At 42.5% G+C, this 20649-nt stretch overlaps 1 protein-coding gene across 6 annotated transcripts in view; it reads left to right on the plus strand.

The window, feature by feature from the left end:
* Positions 1 to 368: 368 nt before the first annotated feature.
* Positions 369 to 20649, plus strand: part of LOC308582958 (uncharacterized protein) — a 64163-nt gene continuing 43882 nt past the window's right edge. Inside the window, exons 1-13 of one of the 6 annotated variants that reach the window (XM_081186534.1) lie at positions 369 to 1532; positions 6201 to 6305; positions 6610 to 6742; positions 7935 to 8007; positions 10047 to 10157; positions 11783 to 11896; positions 13079 to 13273; positions 13374 to 13524; positions 15825 to 15967; positions 16354 to 16506; positions 18332 to 18430; positions 18917 to 19081; positions 20189 to 20301. In XM_081186534.1, the coding sequence (XP_081042660.1) occupies positions 1367 to 1532; positions 6201 to 6305; positions 6610 to 6742; positions 7935 to 8007; positions 10047 to 10157; positions 11783 to 11896; positions 13079 to 13273; positions 13374 to 13524; positions 15825 to 15967; positions 16354 to 16506; positions 18332 to 18430; positions 18917 to 19081; positions 20189 to 20301 (1721 nt within the window). In that variant the 5' untranslated portion in view covers positions 369 to 1366. Of the gene's footprint in view, positions 1533 to 4212; positions 4241 to 6200; positions 6306 to 6609; positions 6743 to 7934; positions 8008 to 10046; positions 10158 to 11782; positions 11897 to 13078; positions 13274 to 13373; positions 13525 to 15824; positions 15968 to 16353; positions 16507 to 18331; positions 18431 to 18916; positions 19082 to 20188; positions 20302 to 20649 lie in introns of those variants that run through there. The other 5 variants (XM_081186531.1, XM_081186533.1, XM_081186532.1 and 2 more) reach the window with 5 other exon arrangements.

Raw genomic sequence — 20649 nt, forward strand, 5'->3', positions numbered from 1 at the left:
GCTTTGTCACGCTGGCCACGTGACCCGGAAGTGTCTGTGGACAGCGCTGGCTCCCGGCCTATAGAGTGAGGTGAGCGCACAACCCTAGAGTCTGTCAAGACTGGCCTGTACGGGCAGGGGTACCTTTACCTTAAAGAGCTTTCAGTCATTTATTTTTCTGTTTTGAGAAAAAGGATAATTAATGTATAGCAAGAAAAAATAAAATTCAACAGAAATAGTTAGGTGTCAGCCCTGCATGACTTGAGAACTCAATGAGGTGCCCGGGATTTGTCTAGGGGTTGGTTCTTGTGAAAGGGGGGGAGGGGGTAATGAACTTAACCAGTTGGTGTTGGGCTTGTAATACTCTTTATCTGCCTGTGAGAGGTTTCGTGTTCAAACTCAGTAGGTAGTTGACTGGTGCAGCAAATGCTGTACATGCAGATGTCCAGTCCTCAATCCATTGGGCTACATCCAGCACAAGTGGACTTTGGGGCATGTAGCATGATTTATTCTCTTCCCTGCACACACCCCAAATATGTTTCAGAGGCTCCCCCAACAATTAGGAGTACATCTTGGTTGAGTGCAGGGGGTAGAGCAATCTGTTCCACTAATGGTGTCTGTTCCAGTGGCAGATAGATTCTGGATTTCACCCGAAGAATCTCTGAGTTGCTTTTTTAAATTAAAGTCCCAAACCAAGTAATAGAGGGGTGGTCAACTGATAGATGTGTGGTATTCTAAACTTTTTACTGGGGTTTTTCCACCTACTTCTACGAATTCATGAATATGGATATTTATTTGAAGTTATCGTTGTATACCCTGAGATCTTTAGCATAGGGTAAGATGAATAGTCTAAAATAAATAAATAAGGGACAGAGATATGAGGAATATCCACATTTCAGCCCTCTTCATGCCCCCTCCAAAAAGCCTCTCTTGAAAGTTGGTGCACCTTTTGATTTCGTATGTAGGGCAGGAGACTGTAGCAGAAAGAAGAATTGGGGGAAATCAGGTGAAGTCGGGTCATGTAAGGGGAATGTGATTATTGAATATAATTATTAATGTTTGATAGCAAAATGCTTTTTAACAGCTTTATATATATAAAAAATGTGGCTTCACCATCATTGCAGTCAATATTCTAATAGATTTTGCACTCCTCTTATTTAGCTTCGTAGCAGAACTGACTGCATGCCTACTTTGTCTTTTGCCCTCCAGGGCTGAAAGAAGTATTTGTTCCTCTCCTTCTGTGGAAAGCTCCTGTATTCTGCATTGCAATGGAGCAGTGCACCACCCATTAGTTTTAGAAGCATGGTCAATTCTTTTTCAGTGGATTGTGTGTATGCATGCTGAGGTTGCTATGGTTGCAGTTCGGCCTGCACAAGCACAGTGACGAATGCCTCTGTTGCTACTTTGGTGTTCGATTTCACTAGCTATAGAAACCTGTGGGAGACGTGGTTTGCTGCTACAGTTTCCAGTAACACAACAGGGCTTCTCTTTGCTCTGCTGGAGGCTGTTTACCTTCTGCACTTGGGAGGCTGCGACCTTGCTTTTCCTACCAGGTATCATATTGCTCTCAAGCTGTGAGATCTAAGATAAGGCAAAGCATTTTAAATAATTCCAAATAAATCAGTTTATCGTTTATCACATATACTGCGCTAAGTGCAGTCTGTTAAACTCTTTTCCTTGCTTATTAATTCATGCTGTAATTGCTGCATATAAAATTTTCAAAGAAAAGTTAGCTTTCTGTTAGCTGACACAGAAGCCAATATGTAGCTCTTCCCTTGGCAAACTAAATCAAAACTAAACTGAAATAAGTTTTTAAAAAAATAATCATGGAGCTAAGGGGAGAATAATGATTCCTTCAATCTAATTAAAAGCTTTAAAACTGTATTTTTAGTTTCTGTGCAGGTGTGTTGGCTGATAGACTGGATAAGGACTTCCCAAATCAAAACAAATAACCTTTTTTGTCTATTACCCCACTTTCTCTTCCTTAATCTTTCTGCTGACCGCCCCCCAGCCATAACAACAGGCATTTCACTAGCTGTGTTTTTAAGCTTGTAGACAAGTTTGATGTCATTAATCATGTTTCCTTTGAAATTTTATACAGTTATTTCACAGTGCTGATCTTAATCTCATTACTAATTCAACTTGTTCAATCATGTCTTTGGCCTTTAAAGGAGGGAGTAAAACTGATCAGCTATAATTTCAGAAAATAATTGAGGTCCAGACCTTGGAGACAATGTACCATGGAATAGATACGGTGCTTCGAGTAAGAGCTTGCATGTTTTTTAAAAAAGAAAACGGGTGGAAAATTGCTTTTTAAAAAAGCAGTAGCAGCTGCTCATTGTCTTTTGCTGCGTCCATAAGAAAATTACTTTGGTTTAACAAATGCACACACACACACACACAAAAACACAGCTCTCAGTCTTGTGTGTTACCTTGGACAGTGTCTTTTTATTATTATTAAAGATTTTCTTGGTTTACAAAGGTACATACCTTTTCTTTTTTCCCCCAAGTTGCAGACTTTTCTACAGATCAGTTACATTTGTTATGAGACATTAGTGTTGAGTACAGTTTAAGGTCAGGAACACGGTGGGGGGAGAGGAGAGGTGGTGGTGAAATTTATATTTTTTGCAATGTACGTGTGTGTTCTCGTATCAGCGTCAACTAGATAGGTTCTTTTTCTATTCGCTTGTTACGTTTCCTTGGTAGTGAGAAAGGTTGGGGGCCCGGGGTATGGTTGGTTGTCTGAGGTTGGCTGCAATGTGGTTTGTTTACCTTTGTGAGGGGAGGAGGGCTTGTTGGGTCAAGTAAGCCAGATTGATTCGTATGCTGTTGGTGGGTAGCGTCATTCTTTTTGATATATCACATTATGTTTTCAATTTGTGTGGTAAACAGCCTCCGGGTGGTTTGGGCAATTTTCTACCTTCCTATGAAAATGCTTCACATTGCAATGTATTCCAGGGCATGTTAACTATCTCATAGATGAAAAGTGCCTGTACTATGTGGCTGCAGGTTCACACAAGTTACTTACCATGAGACAGAGATTTATGTGGCATGACTTCTTGGCAGCAACTAATGCAATTCAAGCAACTAAAAAATTGAGCCTTCGTATGAGCACTGCAGGAGTTAATGTGAAACTGGACTATGGAGTCATACACTTAAGAGAATAATTGGATGTGATTATCAGCATAGACTGGTGGAAGTGGTGGCCTTATAACATTTTGGATTATTTAATCATGTTTTCCCATGCTACTAGGGCTAGCCACTGCTGTGAAGAAGTGGCAGGGTGGGGGGGACCTGTTCTGGTGCAGGGTTGGGCGAGATCAGCTTTTCAACATCGCGGTAGATCACCAGCCAAACATCATGATCTGGCGATATACCGCAACATTGAAAAAACAGCATTGGCCTCAGCCTGCGAGGCGCCGGGGGAAATTGCTGCAGCTCTCAATGCGGTTTCTCCCCAGCGCTTAGATGTTTGTACGGCTTAGCTGGGGCACGGAAGGGCTCTTGATCCCCACCTGAACCATCCCTGGTGCTCCCCCTGCTTGTGCAGGGCTGGGGGATCCTTTTTTTTAAATAAAGTTTTTTATTGATGCAACAAGAAAAAAGAAAAAAACACAAACACCAGATTACAAACAAGGATAACCATAGACACATAATTTTCTTAGCAAACAGAAAATTTGGGGAAATTGGGGGATCCTTTAACTGATTGGAGGGGAGCGGCAACTGCACGCTCCTCAGCTCAGCAGTTAAAAAATATGCAGAGGGAGGAACAAGCTGTAGCGATACCTTGCTGATGCAGCTTTTTTCCTCTGCGCAGTATGAGGGCAGAGAGGGATGGCGGTTTCACTCAGCGATATATCACCGGTGTAACCGCCGCCACTCCCAAGTCCCTCTGCCAGCAATGCTCGCTGAAGGAAGTCACTAGCAGAGGGACTCAGTGTTGATATACCGCTGAGTGAAGCCGACATCACAGTCTGCTCCTCATACCGGTCCTGGGCGATAAATTGATATATCACCCAGGCCTATTCTGGTGGTGTAGTAGTTAAGAGTGTTAGACAAGGATTAAGGAGACCTCAGTTCAAATTTCCACTCGGTTCACTTTACTGGGTGGTTCTACAAATAAATTGCATGAGGAGGTGAGAGAACCATGTACACTACCTTGAGCTCCTTGAGGAAAATGTTATGTAGATATAGTGTCATTTCACTAAGCCGAAACAGAGTGAAGGACTTTGACTTGCACTTGTCATTATTGGCAACAGATGTAGGCAGAGTATTGGGCCTACTTTAGTATTTCATGAAATCTGTACATTTTGACACACTAAACCAAATGCAGCTCACCAGCCATGTAATGTGACCTGATGACACACGACCCCACCCAATTTCTTCCTGAGGTAACTCGGTTCACCATAAGGTCTGGATGCTGGTGCCATAGAAAAATAGTATCCAATTATTAGTGTGTAAAACAGCCTCTGGTTGTTATCAGCCTCTGGATGGCGGCTAATGGATTGAAGTTGAATCCTGACAAGACAGAAGTACTGTTTTTGGGGGACAGGGGGCGGGCTGGTGTGGAGGACTCCCTGGTCCTGAATAGGGTAACTGTGCCCCTGAAGGACCAGGTGCGTAGCCTGGGAGTCATTTTGGACTCACAGCTGTCCATGGAGGCGCAGGTCTATTCTATATCCAGGGCAGCTGTCTACCAACTCCACCTGGTACGCAGGCTGAGACCCTACCTGCCCGCGGACTGTCTGGCCAGAGTGGTGCATGCTCTAGTTATCTCCCGCTTGGACTACTGCAATGCGCTCTACGTCGGGCTACCTTTGAAGGTGACTCGGAAACTACAGCTAATCCAGAATGCGGCAGCTAGACTGGTGACTGGGGGCGGCCGCCGAGACCACATAACACCGGTCTTGAAAGACCTACATTGGCTCCCAGTACGTTTCCGAGCACAATTCAAAGTGCTGGTGCTGACCTTTAAAGCCCTAAATGGCTTCGGCCCAGTATACCTGAAGGAGCGTCTCCACCCCCATCGTTCTGCCCGGACACTGAGGTCCAGCGCCGAGGGCCTTCTGGCAGTTCCCTCATTACGAGAAGCGAAGCTACAGGGAACCAGGCAGAGGGCCTTCTCGGTGGTGGCGCCCGCCCTGTGGAATGCCCTCCCATCGGATGTCAAGGTGATGGACAACTACCTGACATTCAGAAGACATCTTAAGGCGGCCCTATTCAGGGAAGCTTTTAATGTATGATATTTTAGTGTTTTTTAGTTTCTGTGGAAGCCGATCAGAGAGGCTGGGGAAACCCAGCCAGATGGGCGGGGTACAAATAATAAATTATTATTATTATTATTATTATTATTATTATTATTATTATTATTATTATTATTATTATTATTATTATTATATCAGGCAGCAGGAAGCAGATTTTAGAAGTACAATAATAATAATAATAATAAAAATACATCATCCTACCTTGGTTGAAATAAACCACCATGCCTGACTGTTTGTGTCAACTGAATAACCATTTTGTTTTAGTTTGCTTGCCTCTGCAATGTATGTTTGTTCAGATTAGCATAAGCGCCTGTTGGATAAGGCCAATGGCCCATCTACTGCAGCCTCCTGTTCTCACAGTGGCCAACCAGATGCCTGTGGAAACCCCAAAACAGGATTCAAGAACAAGAGAACTCTCCCCTCTTGTGGTTTTCCAGCGACTGGTATTCAGAAGTGTTGCTGCCTCCAACTCTGGAGGCAGAGCATAGCCACCGATAGCTAGGCCTCTCCTGCATGCATTTGTCTAATCTTGTTTCAAAGCTGTCTAGGCTGGTGGCCATTATTGCTTTGTCTATGCTGAATGAGGGCGCTATTTCCTTTTACCTGTCCTGAATCTTCCAATACTCAACTTCATTCAGTTCTAGTGTAATGGCGGGGGGGGGGGGGAGAGAGAGAGAGACTTTACGTATGTACTTTCTCCATGCTATGCATAATTTTATAAATTTCTATCGTTCCACATATTACTCAACTTTTCTGTAAACTAAAAGGTCCCAAATACTGCAACCTTTTACAACTCTGCAATATCTTTTTTTAGGTGAGGGGACCAGAACTGTACACAGTATTCCAAATGTGGTTCCACCATATATTTGCCATAATGGCATTGTGGCAAATATATGGTGGAACCACATTTTCTTTTATTTTCTAATGATTCCTAGCATAGAATTTGCCTTTTTACAGCTTCCACACACTGGGTTGACATCTTTATTGAGTTATTTACTACAAGCCCAAGGTCTTGTTCCTGGTCAGTCACTACACATGGGTGGAATCTGAAGAGGCACATAGGTGAGAGCTGAACTTTTTCTACTTTACTTTCATTTCATTCACATTTTACCCAACCATGTGCGGTCACTTCCAGTACCTTCCAGGTTGAGGGGAAAGTGTCTGTAGCAATGAAGTGTGCACACACATATGGAAAAGTCTAAAAAACAGATACTTGGTTTTTTAAATCAGTTTTTAAAGTTCTCCTGTCAAAGGGTGTGTGTGTATTTGTCCTATATTGCAATTCATATTTATGTACACTTTAGGAAATCTGTGGCTCTATAGCCGTGCTGAGTTACTAACCAATATTCCCTTTTTGTGAATCAAGGCAAAATGGATGAAATTTACAAGATCTCTTCCACTGAGAGGGTCCAGCAGGTGGAAAAGGAACTAGCTGTACAGCTGGAAGAACTAAAGACAGAAATAGAGGGAAATGGGGATCTGCAGGGGACACGGTACTGGTAAAGAGAACTATTTTCCACAGACAGAAATATGGTTCTAGTGTAAATGAACTGCTCTGTTTCAATGCAACTCCCATGCATTTAACTGTTTGTTAATTGCAAGAGTAGATGCCTACCTGTTACTATAATAACTATTATTTTATGTATTAAATTTATTAGTCGTTTGTTTGCTACCGCAACACAAAGCAACTCACGGTGTTTTAAGCAAACACATGCATACATTAAAACCAGCATAAAAAACTGAATTGTTATTTTAGCTTCATGATAAAGTCTCAATTAAAATAAATAAATAAAGATTCATTTTTAAAAAAAAAAAACCAGAAACAACCCACCCACACAAGAAGATAATAGATAATTAAAAGCCAAAGCCCTAACGAAAAGGAAATGTTTTTGCCCAGCACCTAAAAACCATGTCAGCAGGTAAGCCTCTCTGAGGAGAGCATTCCCCAAGCAAAGAACTACCACTGAAAAGGCTCATACACAAGTCGCCACTCTCAAGACCTTCCATGGAAGGGGGCACACAAAAAAGGACTTGAGATGATGATTGCAGCATCCTGGTCTGTTCATATGTAGCATTTATCATACATTAATTTTACTGTGTGGTGGCTTTCAGCTTTCTCAGGCCCAACCTGTAGCATGGTACTCATTTTCACTTTAGTTTTAAATCCATAAATATTGCTAACTTGGCTTGCTCTTTCTAGTTCTGTCCTGCTCTCCTTTCTCAAAGTGTGGGATGAACCACCCATTGAAATTAAATGGATTAGGGTGTTGAAAACTGTCACTTTGACTGAATCCTGCTAAACGTTAATGTTTTGTTCAAAATGCATGACTCCATTCAGCACAGGGAACCTCTTCCAAAGGAGATGGCCAGTCAATCTACCCGAATCTAGTTTCTGAGAGCATCTGCTGCATATCCATTCATCCAATATGTATTCTGGTGTGCTGCTTGTGATTTATGAATGTGTTAGAAGACCATTTTGCTAAAAGCAGGGATCTGCCAATGGGCAAAAATGAAAGAGTCGTCATGGGCAGGGTGGCAGTGTATTCATAACTACTGCAGGCATAAACTATATGAATTTTACAAGTTTTTCAGATGATTGACTAATGTACTGAATACTAGAACCACATTGTTTTCAAGTATTTTGTTGCTAATTCTACATTTCTCTAAAGGAAATTTGGTAATCTTTCATAGCTCTGTCCCCCTCCCAAAGGATGTTGATTACTTCAGAAGAGAAAGGGAATTGGCGCTGAAGAAATGTTTACAAGTAAGTGATGAAAATGTCAGTGTGAAAATACCCCATTATATAACGTAAAAGTCTCAGAGAAACCAACCTTGGGTAATCCTGCAGTCCTGTGCTTCGTGCTTACCTGTCCTACTAAAGTCAGTGATGCTTGCCTCTGAGTAAGTATGGTTAGGATAAGCCTGAAGTTCAATCTTTTTAGTAAATAATCTGTATTTTATTATTTCAGCTTTTATAGTTTTTACAGGAAAATAAATTGAGGGATAAGAGTGCAGTAATAAGCCCAGTGCAGCTTGTAAGAGCATGTAAGACCTTCTTAATCATGTCCCTGCTGTGAAGGGTCTGGATCCATCTGGCACTATTAAAGTGGTGTCTGATGCCCATTGAGACTAGTAGGGTGGAAGGCAGAAGGCCAACAGTAGGTGGAGCCAGAGCCCATGACAACTAATTCTAGATTTGCCCCTATTCATGTCCCTGCTGAGTTCTATAAGGTTAACAATGAGGGCTCATCTGCAATGTCATTTAATTCATCTTGTTCCTTTATTTATTTTTAAGTTAAACGTTTTGCAATAACCATATGACATTCCTACTGAGAGGACGACATCAATGTTTCTTTCCTTAGTGTGAAAACCTGCCTTTTCACTAACCAGTAGTAACATGAAAAGGTTTTTAAAATCCTCTGTTAAAGTAGCTCCAGTGGTTGTTTCCTCCACCGAATTTTCACTATTGCAGTTTGGTTGCAGCCCACCTTTCTGCTGCCTCCACCTTCTCTGCATGACTCCAGTTCTCATTGTTGCTTCTGGGAGTGACCCTGTTTAACTTCCGGCTGGCTGGTGACTGCAGGTGCTGTAGACAGAATGAGCTGTGTTTTATTAACCCATCGCTACAACTCACACACTTAATTAGCTCTTTTGGAAAAACCAAATGTGTGCAATATCAGTGGTACTCATAAGTACTACAGCCAGGCAAACAAACAATGAAGGGGGGGTGGAGACTTGGAAACACCTTTCCTTCTTTCCTTTCCAGACAGTGTGTGTGAGAGAGACAGGTGCTTTCTTTACTTCCTTCTGTCCTTTCCTCTACTTGTGGGGGGCAGGGGAGAAGAAACAGCACATGTGTTTTGCTGGGTGTGCACGCACATGTGCTGCTGAATAAAGAAGGGACAGACTGAAGAGCAGATGGTTGGGAGGTGGAAAGAATAGCTAAAAGAGTACAACACGTGTGGTTCTTGAAGCCCTGCCTCCAGGTGGTTATACATGCACAAAGCAGTCAGACGTGCAGAGGCCGGCAAAGGACAAATCGAAAAAGAAAACATGGATTTTCAGGTGCAGTGCAGATGAGTCCCGAGATCAAGCTCAAAGAAGCTGACAGCCAGAGCCACTTTTATGCAAATAAGAAGGCAGGCAGGTGGGGTCTGGTTTGGTGGGGCAGTGCCCCATTTGGCCTAACAGTACGGCCTCCAGTGTTTACTTCAGTAACCTTTTGGATTTTTAAGTCTAGTGGTGTGATAATTAACTAGCAGTGTTTTTTCTTTAATTCAGTAATTAAGTTCTCCCTATCATAGGGACTCAGGATGAAGAATATTTACCGTAGTATGTCCCTTTCCCCATGGGATCACAAACACTCTACTGAACTGAGAAAGGAGAGGGGAAATTCTGGAAAAGGAAATATATTTATGATCTCAATCAACCTTTCTAGGGTCTTCATCTTAATCTAACACAGTGCTCTTAACCCCCTGTCGGTTATGGGCCCTTTGAAATTCTGATAAAAGCTTTGGACTCCCTTCTCAGAATAATATGTGTGTGTGTGTGTGTGTGTGTGTGTGCGCACACACACACACACACACACACACACACAATTTATTGCTTTGGGAAAAAATTGTGCTAGGTTCACAAACCTCTGAAACCCACTCTACAATATGAAATTTAAAACAGCTTTAGTGTTCAAAACTTTCAATGAAAGTGTTTTTGACATGTGTAGAACTCAGCTGCTGCACCTAGGGTGTCTTGCACATACAGAACTTAATTTCAGAGCAAAATTATTTTTCTGTCCTTCATTTACAGGTAGCAGAGGCAAAGCCTCTTGTAATTCAGGCTGATCTCATGCAGAGGGAGCTAGAGATCTGTCTAAAAAGAGAATATACATTTGAAAGCTTACCTTTGTTACTGCACCAGGTAATATTTGTCATGTTTGTGATTTGAAGACTCATTTGGCATTTTTCAGTGTGAATTTGCTATCATGGGCAAACATGAAATGAAACTTTATACAGCTATGTCTGTGAATAAAAATAGGTGCCTTTACATAGATTTTTTTTTTTTTTAAACAAACACTACAACCAATATTTAGTATGCTCACAAGTTGGTTTTCACTGTGGCAGCAGCAGCACAAGGAATATCCTGTACATCTGATGGCAAGGGCATAGTTTCATTCAGCTGACTGCTTATCAAATGCCAGGAATAATCAATTGATAATTCCCATTAATTAGTTAATGACTAAGGATGTTTCCCCTTAATTATCAGTCAATTTGCAGGGTGTGGTCTATGATCATTGCTCTGCAAGCTGTTCTATGTGGCAGAAAAGAAGGCAGTTACTCTGCATTGTGCAAAGAGCCACTGAAAGAGAGAGATTTGAGAGACTTTAGTTTGATTTAGCTTTAAAAAGGGCAGGTTCCAAGCAGCTGCTTAGCCTTGTGACTTCTGTGCTTTGGGGATCTGATACAGGATTAGTATCTGCCTAAAGTAGGATTCTGTTGGCTTCCGTTGTGCTCTGCTTATATTATATGTAAACAGATCACAAGCCTCCAGTGTGCTGCTTTCCCTGTCATCCAGAGGAAACCAGTGCAGCCCCAGGCTTCTTGCTTTACTGAGAAGCAAGGAGAGCATAACAGCAGCAGAGCAAGAGTGATTGCTACTTTACATGATACAAAATATGATTATATGTGTTCTTCCCCACAGAAGTTGTACAGGGGAGCCAGGAGAATATGGGCCAAGTTCCACATAATTACTTTGACTGGGGGTGGGGAACCTCAGGCCCAGTGGCCCTCAGGCCCCTTGCAAATATTTCGGGTCCACCCCCAGGCCACATCCTCTCTCTGAAGGCCATGCCCTCCCTGACCCTGACTCTTGAACAGTGATAGTTTTCTAGAAAAAATGCCAGAACGTGCCACAAACACCTCCCTTGTTCTGTTGGAACCCACCTGAGAGGTGCTGGAACTGAGTTCCGGTGAGTTCCAGCTGAAAGAAGCCCTGTTCTTGAACTGTGAATGTGTCTGTTGCCTGTGGGATGGAGAGGAGAAACTTCTGAATTGTGTGTGTCCATAACATATCCTACTATACAAAGGTAATAATAATATCCATTGCTCCACCCATTTTTGACCTCCGGCATGTGGCCTCTGAATGGTTGCAAATAGTGGCCCTTGGTCTAAAAAAGATTCCTGACCCCTGACCCAGGTCTTACTTTGGACTCATTCTAGTGCACTGGAATGTTTTGCTTTGCCCCATTTGGACAGATGATTCCATACCGCATCCTGTTTTTCAAACGCCTCTCCATTCCTTTCCTTTTCAGTATTTTGCATGTGCTAATAAAAGAGGCTTATCAGTAGGTCACTACTCCCTGATACGCACTTGGGTCTGGCCATTTCCTTGAAGGAAATTAGTTTTGACAACTCAAAACCTTTCATAAATTCCAGCACCTATAAATCTATAACAATATATACAAATAAAAGTACCGTATTCTGGAAACAATGCCACTGTGTTTTTTGTGTGTGTGTTTTTTATAAAATCTGATGCTTTTTGTATAGTTTTTTACAGAGAGAATCACGCAGCTGGTCCAAAGCAAATATTTACACATGCTTAGATGGAAGAGATTTTGTCAGCACAGCAGTGTTATTGAGCAATTCTATCCTTTGTACCAGGTATGCTAATCTCATAGTGCCACAGATGCTAAAAATAGAATCATAGATTTGTTGAGTTGGAATAGGAACATGGGTTTTCCTCCCAGGTGTGTAATAAAAGCTCAGCTGTGTGTTTGGCTTGATTTCCTTTGCATGTAGGGAACAGAACTGAAAATATGTACATACGGTTGAATCCAACTAAGTCCTGCTTGGAAATAGACCCCTTAAAATCAACAGATGCAACTGACTTAATCCCATTGGGTCTACTCTGAATATGTATGGATACAACCCATTGTTTCCTTTCTGTATAAATGAATTTCACCTTATAATGCTCAGTTAACGTTATGTGCAAGATTATGTGCCTTATACATAATTAATCATAATGCTCAGCATCCAGTTGTGACAGCCCTCTATGGCAACCTCATTCTCAGTGTAGCTCAAAACCCAGATCCAGTGGCTATCATGCACTTGCAAAAAGATGCTGCCTAGCCCCTGTTGCAATATTATCCTTACACTTGGTCATAATAAAGCATGTGCACTGCTGCTTGCACAGCAATGGCAACTCTCAAACACTTTGAGCTAATGTGAATTTCAATTAATAATAATAATAATAATAATAATGGTACTGCTGCTTCATCAAGGAATAAAAGTTTCCCTGTTTGTAGAAAACAAGACTGTGAAAACCTTTTCCCCTGCTATGCTAATTTTCTATGTGCAGGAACTGTACATAGTAACTATTACAAATAGGAGATTTGGTGCTCTGATAATCTGAAGTGCCAAAGTCTATGGAAGTTATACCATAAGTGCCTCTTCCATGTGTAAATCAGTTTTAATATTGAAAACCAGAGGTTCAGGGGACTGTTAAAAGGACATGGACCATATAAGCAATGCCAGTTATTAAGATATCAGCAGCCTGTGGTGGTTTTGAAGATGTCTATTAAAAGAGTCTTGTGTTCTCAATATTTCTTGGTGCATGGACCTCCATACAGTGAAAAGCTCTGAAGACTTTTTTTTAATAAAAAAACCCTTTCCAAAACATTGTTTTTCAGATTTTATCTAGAGGACTACATCCCCCCCCGCCCCCACAAATGGCACATTCCTGTTCTTGATTTGAGACTTCTGGAGAGGGAAAGGCTAAAGCAAGGATGTTCTAGATAATTAATCTTTCTGAGAAAATAATGTCTCTTCTCTCTATCTCCCTAGAAACAAGTGGCTCATATTATGCAGGAGTACAATGACGCTGTTCAAAGGGCAGCAAGATTGTCAAGTGCCCGGGAGAACTTCCTGGCAGGAAAGGAAAATCCTACAAATTTAGTGACCCAAGAAGACCTGGCTATTTACACACAGTGGCTAGTATGTCACCTGCACTCACTTAAGACCATCCATAACTACCTTCAGGTGAGATGACAATTCTAGACTGTAAAAATGGATAACTTAATTATGGAACCTTTGGGTCCCACTTGTGCTTTAAATACAAAATATGTGTTCCTCTCTGTAGGTACTCCAGTACTTGCCTGTTTCTCATAGAATGGAGATTAACAGACATCCTGTCTGGGGTGATGGTGATAAATTCAAAGCTGTTGGCAAAACTGTATATTTGTCTCCCAGTATCCAGCTCTCTATTCACCCTGACACATCAGCAACAGATGGTAAGAAGGAATTACCCTCACTTGCCTTAGGGCCTTGCTGTACAATACAGCAATATGGCATTAGTTTGCAGTTGTTGCATGTGGTCTGTCTTCCCCAAGTTTCCCTTCTGTTGTTGGGATATTGCATTTTCCAAGCATGCAAACTGTTATATTGATGCTGAGGGAAATACAGAGTACTCCCCATTTGTTTTCTGTTCATTGCTAATTACGTGCGGTGTGTGGAATTGAGCTGTGCAAGCATCACAGTCTCCTATTAGAGACAAAGGAGACGGGCCATATCTCAGTAGCAGACCACCTGCTTTGGATGCCAATGGGTCTTGGGTTCTGCCCTTGGCAGGGGTGCCTGTCCTGTTTCACCACCTGAGGTGAAATGAGAAGATATCCCACAGCTGCTGAAGCCTCACTTACTGGGGTTGTGCAGTGACAGCTTCTGTTAAAGTCTTATGAGATCTTGCAGAGTTCTCACAAGATCACACCACCACACAGAATTCCTGCTTTAGTCTGCCTTATGGGCAGGTTGTCCCTGGCCCTCTGCATCTTCAGGTAAGACTGGGAAGGACAAACCCTGTCAGAAATCCCGAAGAACCACTGCTAGTCAGTGCAAACGATACTGAGCTAAGATGAATCAATGACCTGACTCAGTATAAGGCAGTATAAGTTTCCTGTAATCCTACTTCTACAATTTGAGCATTAACAAGGGCATACCATACAGTCCTTCCACTCTCTCAACCTTTCAATCTAAGCAAAGGCCATTTCAGGATAGCAGCCAGGTGGGGATATGCAGATATACGCAGACAACATATGGGCATTTATTCTGAAAGGAAATGAACTTTTATGGAGACAGAAAGTTAATCACGATGATTTGCTTCTTTGCTGTTTACTTTCAGCGACGCGTTGTCCAGGAACATTTGTTTTATAGTGTTATATTAAATAAGGTCTCCAACTCAGTCCGCTTTATAGATCTAAGCTTGATAGATTAAACAGAAAATTGATTAAGCAAAACATTAAAAGCTAAGATAGAGCCAAGTGTAGAACAGGGACACAGATGGCCCATTACTGCCAAGCAGTGAGATAACAAATTAGATTACATATAACTCTACAGATCCTCAGGAGCCTTATTGAACTTTAGCAAGTTGTTGCATGGTGATTAAAATTCTTGGTGTGTCAATGTGCTGCTGTACAAAGGACACTTGTGTGGTATAGTTATATCTGGGATTCATAGTATAACTTGGAAGAAGTTTATCATCAGAAACAAAAGGATACCTTGAAGGGCTGCTGCAAAAGTCTTGAAAGCACAAGACAGAAGCTGGTTACTAGTTTTCAAGCTGTATTAGTACTGTTTGAAATTGAGCTCAACAAGAACACTTTATAAGGAACTGAGGCTTATGGTGCAACCCAAAATAAGTGTTGACTCACCAAATATCTTCATAGCAGGAGGCTCTGCTGTTCAAGAGAAACCATTTTGTGTTATGACCCCAGAAGACAGATTACAAATATGGAATTTGGGGTGTGCATCTCACAATAATCTGTTGAGCCACCACAAAACACACCCACATGTTTAGAGGAGTGTCCTCTATGAGGTTAAATAGAGTCATAGCAGTCCCAACACTTAGCACAAGACACTGACAGCTGTGTAGGTTCATGTTAATAACTGCCAATATAGGTAGAAGTATAAGGAACAGGGGGTATGCATCTCTCTGCAAGCGCTGGTCCACACCAAATCATAAACCCACATATCCAGACGGATGTAATGTACAGAAGATAGCATAGAAGTGTCTGGCCCAATGCTTCATTTTGGTGTGATATACTGTCATACATGGTAACATTGTCGTCTGGGGTTATCATGTGCTAATGAATATTGTACAAAAATGTTGTGATGGTTCATAATTGTGGTGGTTCTTGAATGGGAGAGCCTTCCAGTTAGGGAAGATGGGCCAAAGCTTACTTTGGAATGCAGGGGCATATAAATCTCAGTTCTTTTAAGTCGTTCTATTGAACTCTGTTTCAAACTGTCAGGTGAATAAAAAACTGGGAGCTCATGCCGCCAAGACTTTTGCAGCAGCCCAACTATATTTACATCCTTTTATTTGTGATTTTAGGCTTACAACCTGGCCATTCAAAAGGCTGGCCATATACTTTTCCACCGCTCCAGTCTTCCTCTGTGGCCTACTGTAATTTTAATAGTTTAGGGGGGTGTGTGTGTGATATTGTATATATATAATGATGCACCTGAAGGCAACTTGGCAGCATTACAAAGTTTGTTTTATGCATCTTTTCAGTTTATTCTTGCCCTCTTATAGGATTCCAAACCATACTTCCCCAACACACTGCAGAAATTGAGGAACTAAAGCCTCAACTAAAACTTTTACTTTCTAAATTTTGTATCAACTATGATGTGGAAGACCTGAAGCATTCTGCTGATGAGATGGAACTTTTTTCTATGGTAATTTAATGGTTGCTCTTATATTACTGTATATAATATGTATACTGATGTGGTCCCTCTCCTCCCGCTGAAAGTCTATAGCTAAAAGAATAAACAGTTCAACCAATTATTTACTTTGATATCAGCAGAGTTAAGTCTATAATGATCTCCCTTCTGAATTTTTTATGATCCTCCAAAGTGTAATAATAAGGAATTTGGGGCAAAATCCAGAGTAATGTAAGTACAATTAAATCCCATTTTAAGTCAATAGAAATTCATTATGATGTTCAGTGAAGCTTAAGTGCATACTACTCCTCTCTTTGAACTATCTAACATATTAAATATTTTGCAGTGCTCAGTGGAAACCTATGTTTACTAGTAGGGCATCTTTTTCCTGGGATGCTTAGGTCATGCATGAGTTTAGAAGCATTTTCAGTAAACAACAGACAATGAGAACATTTCCTGTTTATGATGCTGAAACGCCTGGATCAGAAACCTGGGGTACCAGAGACCCCAACATGGCTTTGAAAAAGAGAGCCAACTGGATTCCTTTCATAAAGGTAATAAGACCTGCATTTGGTTGTTCTGATAAATTGTCTGCTCAGGCTAAAATATCTAAATTCCCAGCTTCTCATTAGCAAACCATGTGTACTCATCTTGAGTTGAAGTGGGTTAAATGGTCTCAGTTCAAGGGCCCTTGTCCAGAAACTTGGCATGTGCAGAAATATGATTGGCTGCTACCTTTGACAGAGCTGATTGGATATTTGGACAGAGTAGTGGGGTGCCTGGATTCATCCCTTCCACAAGTGGATAGCACTAAGAGCAGCAAGCAAATGGTAAGATCTTTGCACACATTCATTTCTGTTCAACACTGGCACACCTGGATTAAGCCCAAATCTGCTGAGTGCTAGTTTTTTTCTTTCATGCAAAGCATCCTTTAGTTCCTGTACAGTGGTGCCTCGCAAGACGAAATTAATTCGTTCCGCAAGTCTCTTCGTCTTGCGAGTTTTTCGTCTTGCGATGCACGGTTTCCCATAGGAATGCATTGAAAATCAATTAATGCGTTCCTAGGGAAACCGTCTTCAGACCAGGTCCGGGGACAGTCTGTCCCCGGACCTCGTCTGAAGGCTGGGGGGGGGGGGACAAGGGCTTTTCTTCCCACCCCCAGCATTTTAAAAAAACCCGGGACAGCGGAGGACTTCTCCGCTGTCCGGGGCGATTTAAAAGCCCCTGGGAAGGCAGGCAGGGGGGACAAAGACTTTTGCCCCCCGCCAGCCTTCAGAAGAGGTCCTGGACCTCTTTTGAAGGCGGGCGGGGGGTGAAAGTCTTTGCTCCCCCCCCGCCTGCCTTCAAAAGCCCTCCGGGACAGGCAGGCAGGGGGGAGCAAAGACTATTGCCCCCCAAGCCTTCAGAAGAGGTCCTGGACCTCTTCTGAAGGCGGGCGGGGGCGAAAGTCTTTGCTCCCCCCCGCCTGCCTTCAAAAGCCCTCCGGGACAGGCAGGCAGGGGGGACAAAGACTTTTGCCCCCCGCCAGCCTTCAGAAGAGGTCCTGGACCTCTTCTGAAGGCGGGCGGGGGGCGAAAGTCTTTCCCTCCCCCCCGCCTGCCTTCAAAAGCCCTCCGGGACAGGCAGGCAGGAGGGAGCAAAGACTTTCGCCCCCCCGCCAGCCTTCAGAAGGTGTTCCCGCCCCGCCGCCCGGCTTCGGAGCATCGTTCCGAAGCCAGGCGGCGGGGGCAGGCTTCTCCCCGCCGCCCCTTGCTTCAAAAGAGGTCCGGGGACAGCGGGAAGCGCTTCCCGCTGTCCCCGGACCTGGGGCTGCAGGGAGAAGATCGCTTCTTCCCCGCTGTCCCCGGACCTCTTTTGAAGCAAGGGGCGGCGTGGAGAAGCGATCTCCCCGCAGCCCCTTGCTTCAAAAGAAGTCCGGGGACAGCGGGGAAGAAGCTTCCCGCTGTCCCCGGACCTGGGGCTGTGGGGAGAAGATCGCTTCTCCCCGCTGTCCCCGGACCTGGGGCTGCGGGGAGAAGATCGCTTCTTCCCCGCTGTCCCCGGACCTCTTTTGAAGCAAGGGGCTGCGGGGAGATCGCTTCTCCACGCCGCCCCTTGCTTCAAAAGAGGTCCGGGGACAGCGGGAAGACCCGCTGTCCCCGGAGCTTGCGGGGCAAGCTTCGTTTTGCGAAGCAAGCCCATAGGGAAATTCGTCTTGCGAGGCAACTCGAAAACGAAAAAACCTTTCGTTTTGCGAGTTTTTCGTCTTGCGGGGTACCACTGTAAATGCAAATTTGTGCACACAAAACAATTCAGTATGTCCCAATCACCTGTGCTGCATTAGGACAAGGAATGTGTTTTCTTTATGTTCCTTACACATGGTTTTTTACTGACAAGCAGATTAAACCTCACCAAGATCCATGGCAGCAAAAAATATTCAGGAAACTGGAGCATCGGAAGGTTGATGAACTGCTGCAGATTCAGTCAAAATTTTTAGAGGTAATAAAAACTGCTGAGTAACTGTTTCTCCACTCCCCACGTCCATTTTTTTTGCATTTCAAGGTTCTTGGTATATTTCTAACTTGTATCCACTTCTATCAAACCTGTCTCCAATTTGTGTGACATGTAGCAGGTTTACGTCAAATTATTTATTTATAATTTAAGTGAATCAAAACCCTTTTGGGTATTTCAGGATGAAGTTTTTTAAAAATCTACACTCAATAACAGGAAAGAATTCCACAGTCAGTGATTCCAAAGACTGTTTTTATCCAGGGCACCATGAACTTTCATTTTCACATTTTGTCTTTGCGATTTATAGTGGGGTGTTGTTGTTTTTTTAAGTACTCTTACATTATGTCTAAACTTATTTGCCATTCCTTGAAATTTCAAATCACTCAGCTGGATCCAGACAAAGTTAGTCTATATTATCTGAACTGTGGCTTCTGGTTTTGCTAAAAGTCAAAATATGTTGCTGTGACAAACTAGGTTTCCAATCCAGAACAGGTGATGGAGGTTCTTCAGGAGCAAGCATCTGCAGTGCTAGAGCCAAGATCAATGACATCGGCTTTTAGTACTTTTACACCTTCTTTTAATTCACAACAATATGATCAAATCTGGAACAAGATTTACCACAACTCCAGATTCCATCAGGTAAATATGCAGAAGATTTTATAAACTGAAATTTGTGTAGGTAGAGATTGTGTACATTTTCTTTTGGAATGAATTTTGTTACTTTTGAAGAGGATCCTCCAATTCAGGGTAAGTTTTAATATTATGTGACAACTGAGCTCCCATTTGACTACTGCGTATTTACGAAACTGCTGTCCTTGCTTTATTTTGTGATGACTTGCATTTTGCTTCATAATAGTTGGAACTGATAAAATGCCACCACCGAATTCTTGCCTTTTTATTACTTCAGACAATCGGGCGACAATATGAGTCATGACAATAAGATTATCACTCTGTCGGGTTGGTTTCATGAAAGTTGAGAGCATCGTTTAGGATGCATGTCTGACTAATATCTCAAATGGGGTCTTGGAAGGTCTGTGTTCCAAAATACAACCCCACCACCACCAGTTACTTCTTTGTTTGTTGGTGACTTTGGCAGTGTAAGAGATTCTCAGTCTGTTTTGAAGTTGATAATGGTTTGTGAAAATCCAAAAAGGAACATAGTACTTTTGTTAGAATAGACTAAAAATCACAGAGCAGTGTGCTAGCTTTTGAATAGATCATAGGGTGGCAGTCAACAAAGCACAAGGATTAATAATCGCACAATGGTGTTTCTCTCCCTTTCCTTCCCTATGTGTGCCATGTGAAATCCCAAAATATGTTTGGAGGTTGGGGAGAAATCCAGAATACATTTTGCAGGGGCGGGAGTGCAGGAAGAGAAATCAAGGAGGATGTTCCATTGCGTAAGAAGAATCCTTGTGCTGGCGAAACATTGTCCTTAGTCCTGTGTTGAATACAATTCAGAATGTGTGACCCACCTCCTTGGAAAATAATGGAATAGAATGGAGAAATCTGCTTGGTACTTCTTTTTTGTAGTCCTTAGTAGGTAGCAAAGGTTGATCTCTTGGTCACCATATATTGCTGCTGTACTTGCCATTTTGATGGGTCACAAGTTGCACAAGCAATAAGAGAACCAGTGGGCTATGATGTAAGGATTCCTTTGTTCATAATTTTATAGTTACAAAAATCTTGAAAACGAAAACTTTTGTGTGTGTTTGTCTATAATAACTAGCCCTTAAATATGGACAGGAGCAAACCAGTGATGATGTTGATAATCCTACCGTGGCAACTGGAGAGAAGGAAATGAGACACTCCAACTTTAACAAGACCTCCACTTTTTCAAGAAAGAAAAAAGACACAAGGTGAAATGAATATTGCCAGTTCCTCTGTGTGATGCTTATGTTTAATGCTAAAAATGAATGGGCTGTACTAAAGCTGTCAAAACACAAATGGAAGGGCAGCTTCTCAAATTGCCCTGTCTCCTTTCCAGTGTTGGGCAAGCACTTACCCAACTTGCTTCCTGGGAAGGAAGCACTTACTTCCTGGGAAGGAAGTGGGAGGGCTCTAGGACCCTGGCAGAGCCTCACACCTCTTTCCCAAAGCTTGGTTTAAGGCGATACCACAAGGATTGGGGGGAGGGCGTCAAATGGCCTCGCACTGGGCAGCATATTATCAAGGTCCACCCCTGCATATGTGTACTCACTGGCACC

Source organism: Podarcis bocagei (assembly GCF_964188305.1).
Source record: "Podarcis bocagei genome assembly, chromosome: 3".
In the NCBI taxonomy this organism is placed as follows: domain Eukaryota; kingdom Metazoa; phylum Chordata; class Lepidosauria; order Squamata; family Lacertidae; genus Podarcis; species Podarcis bocagei.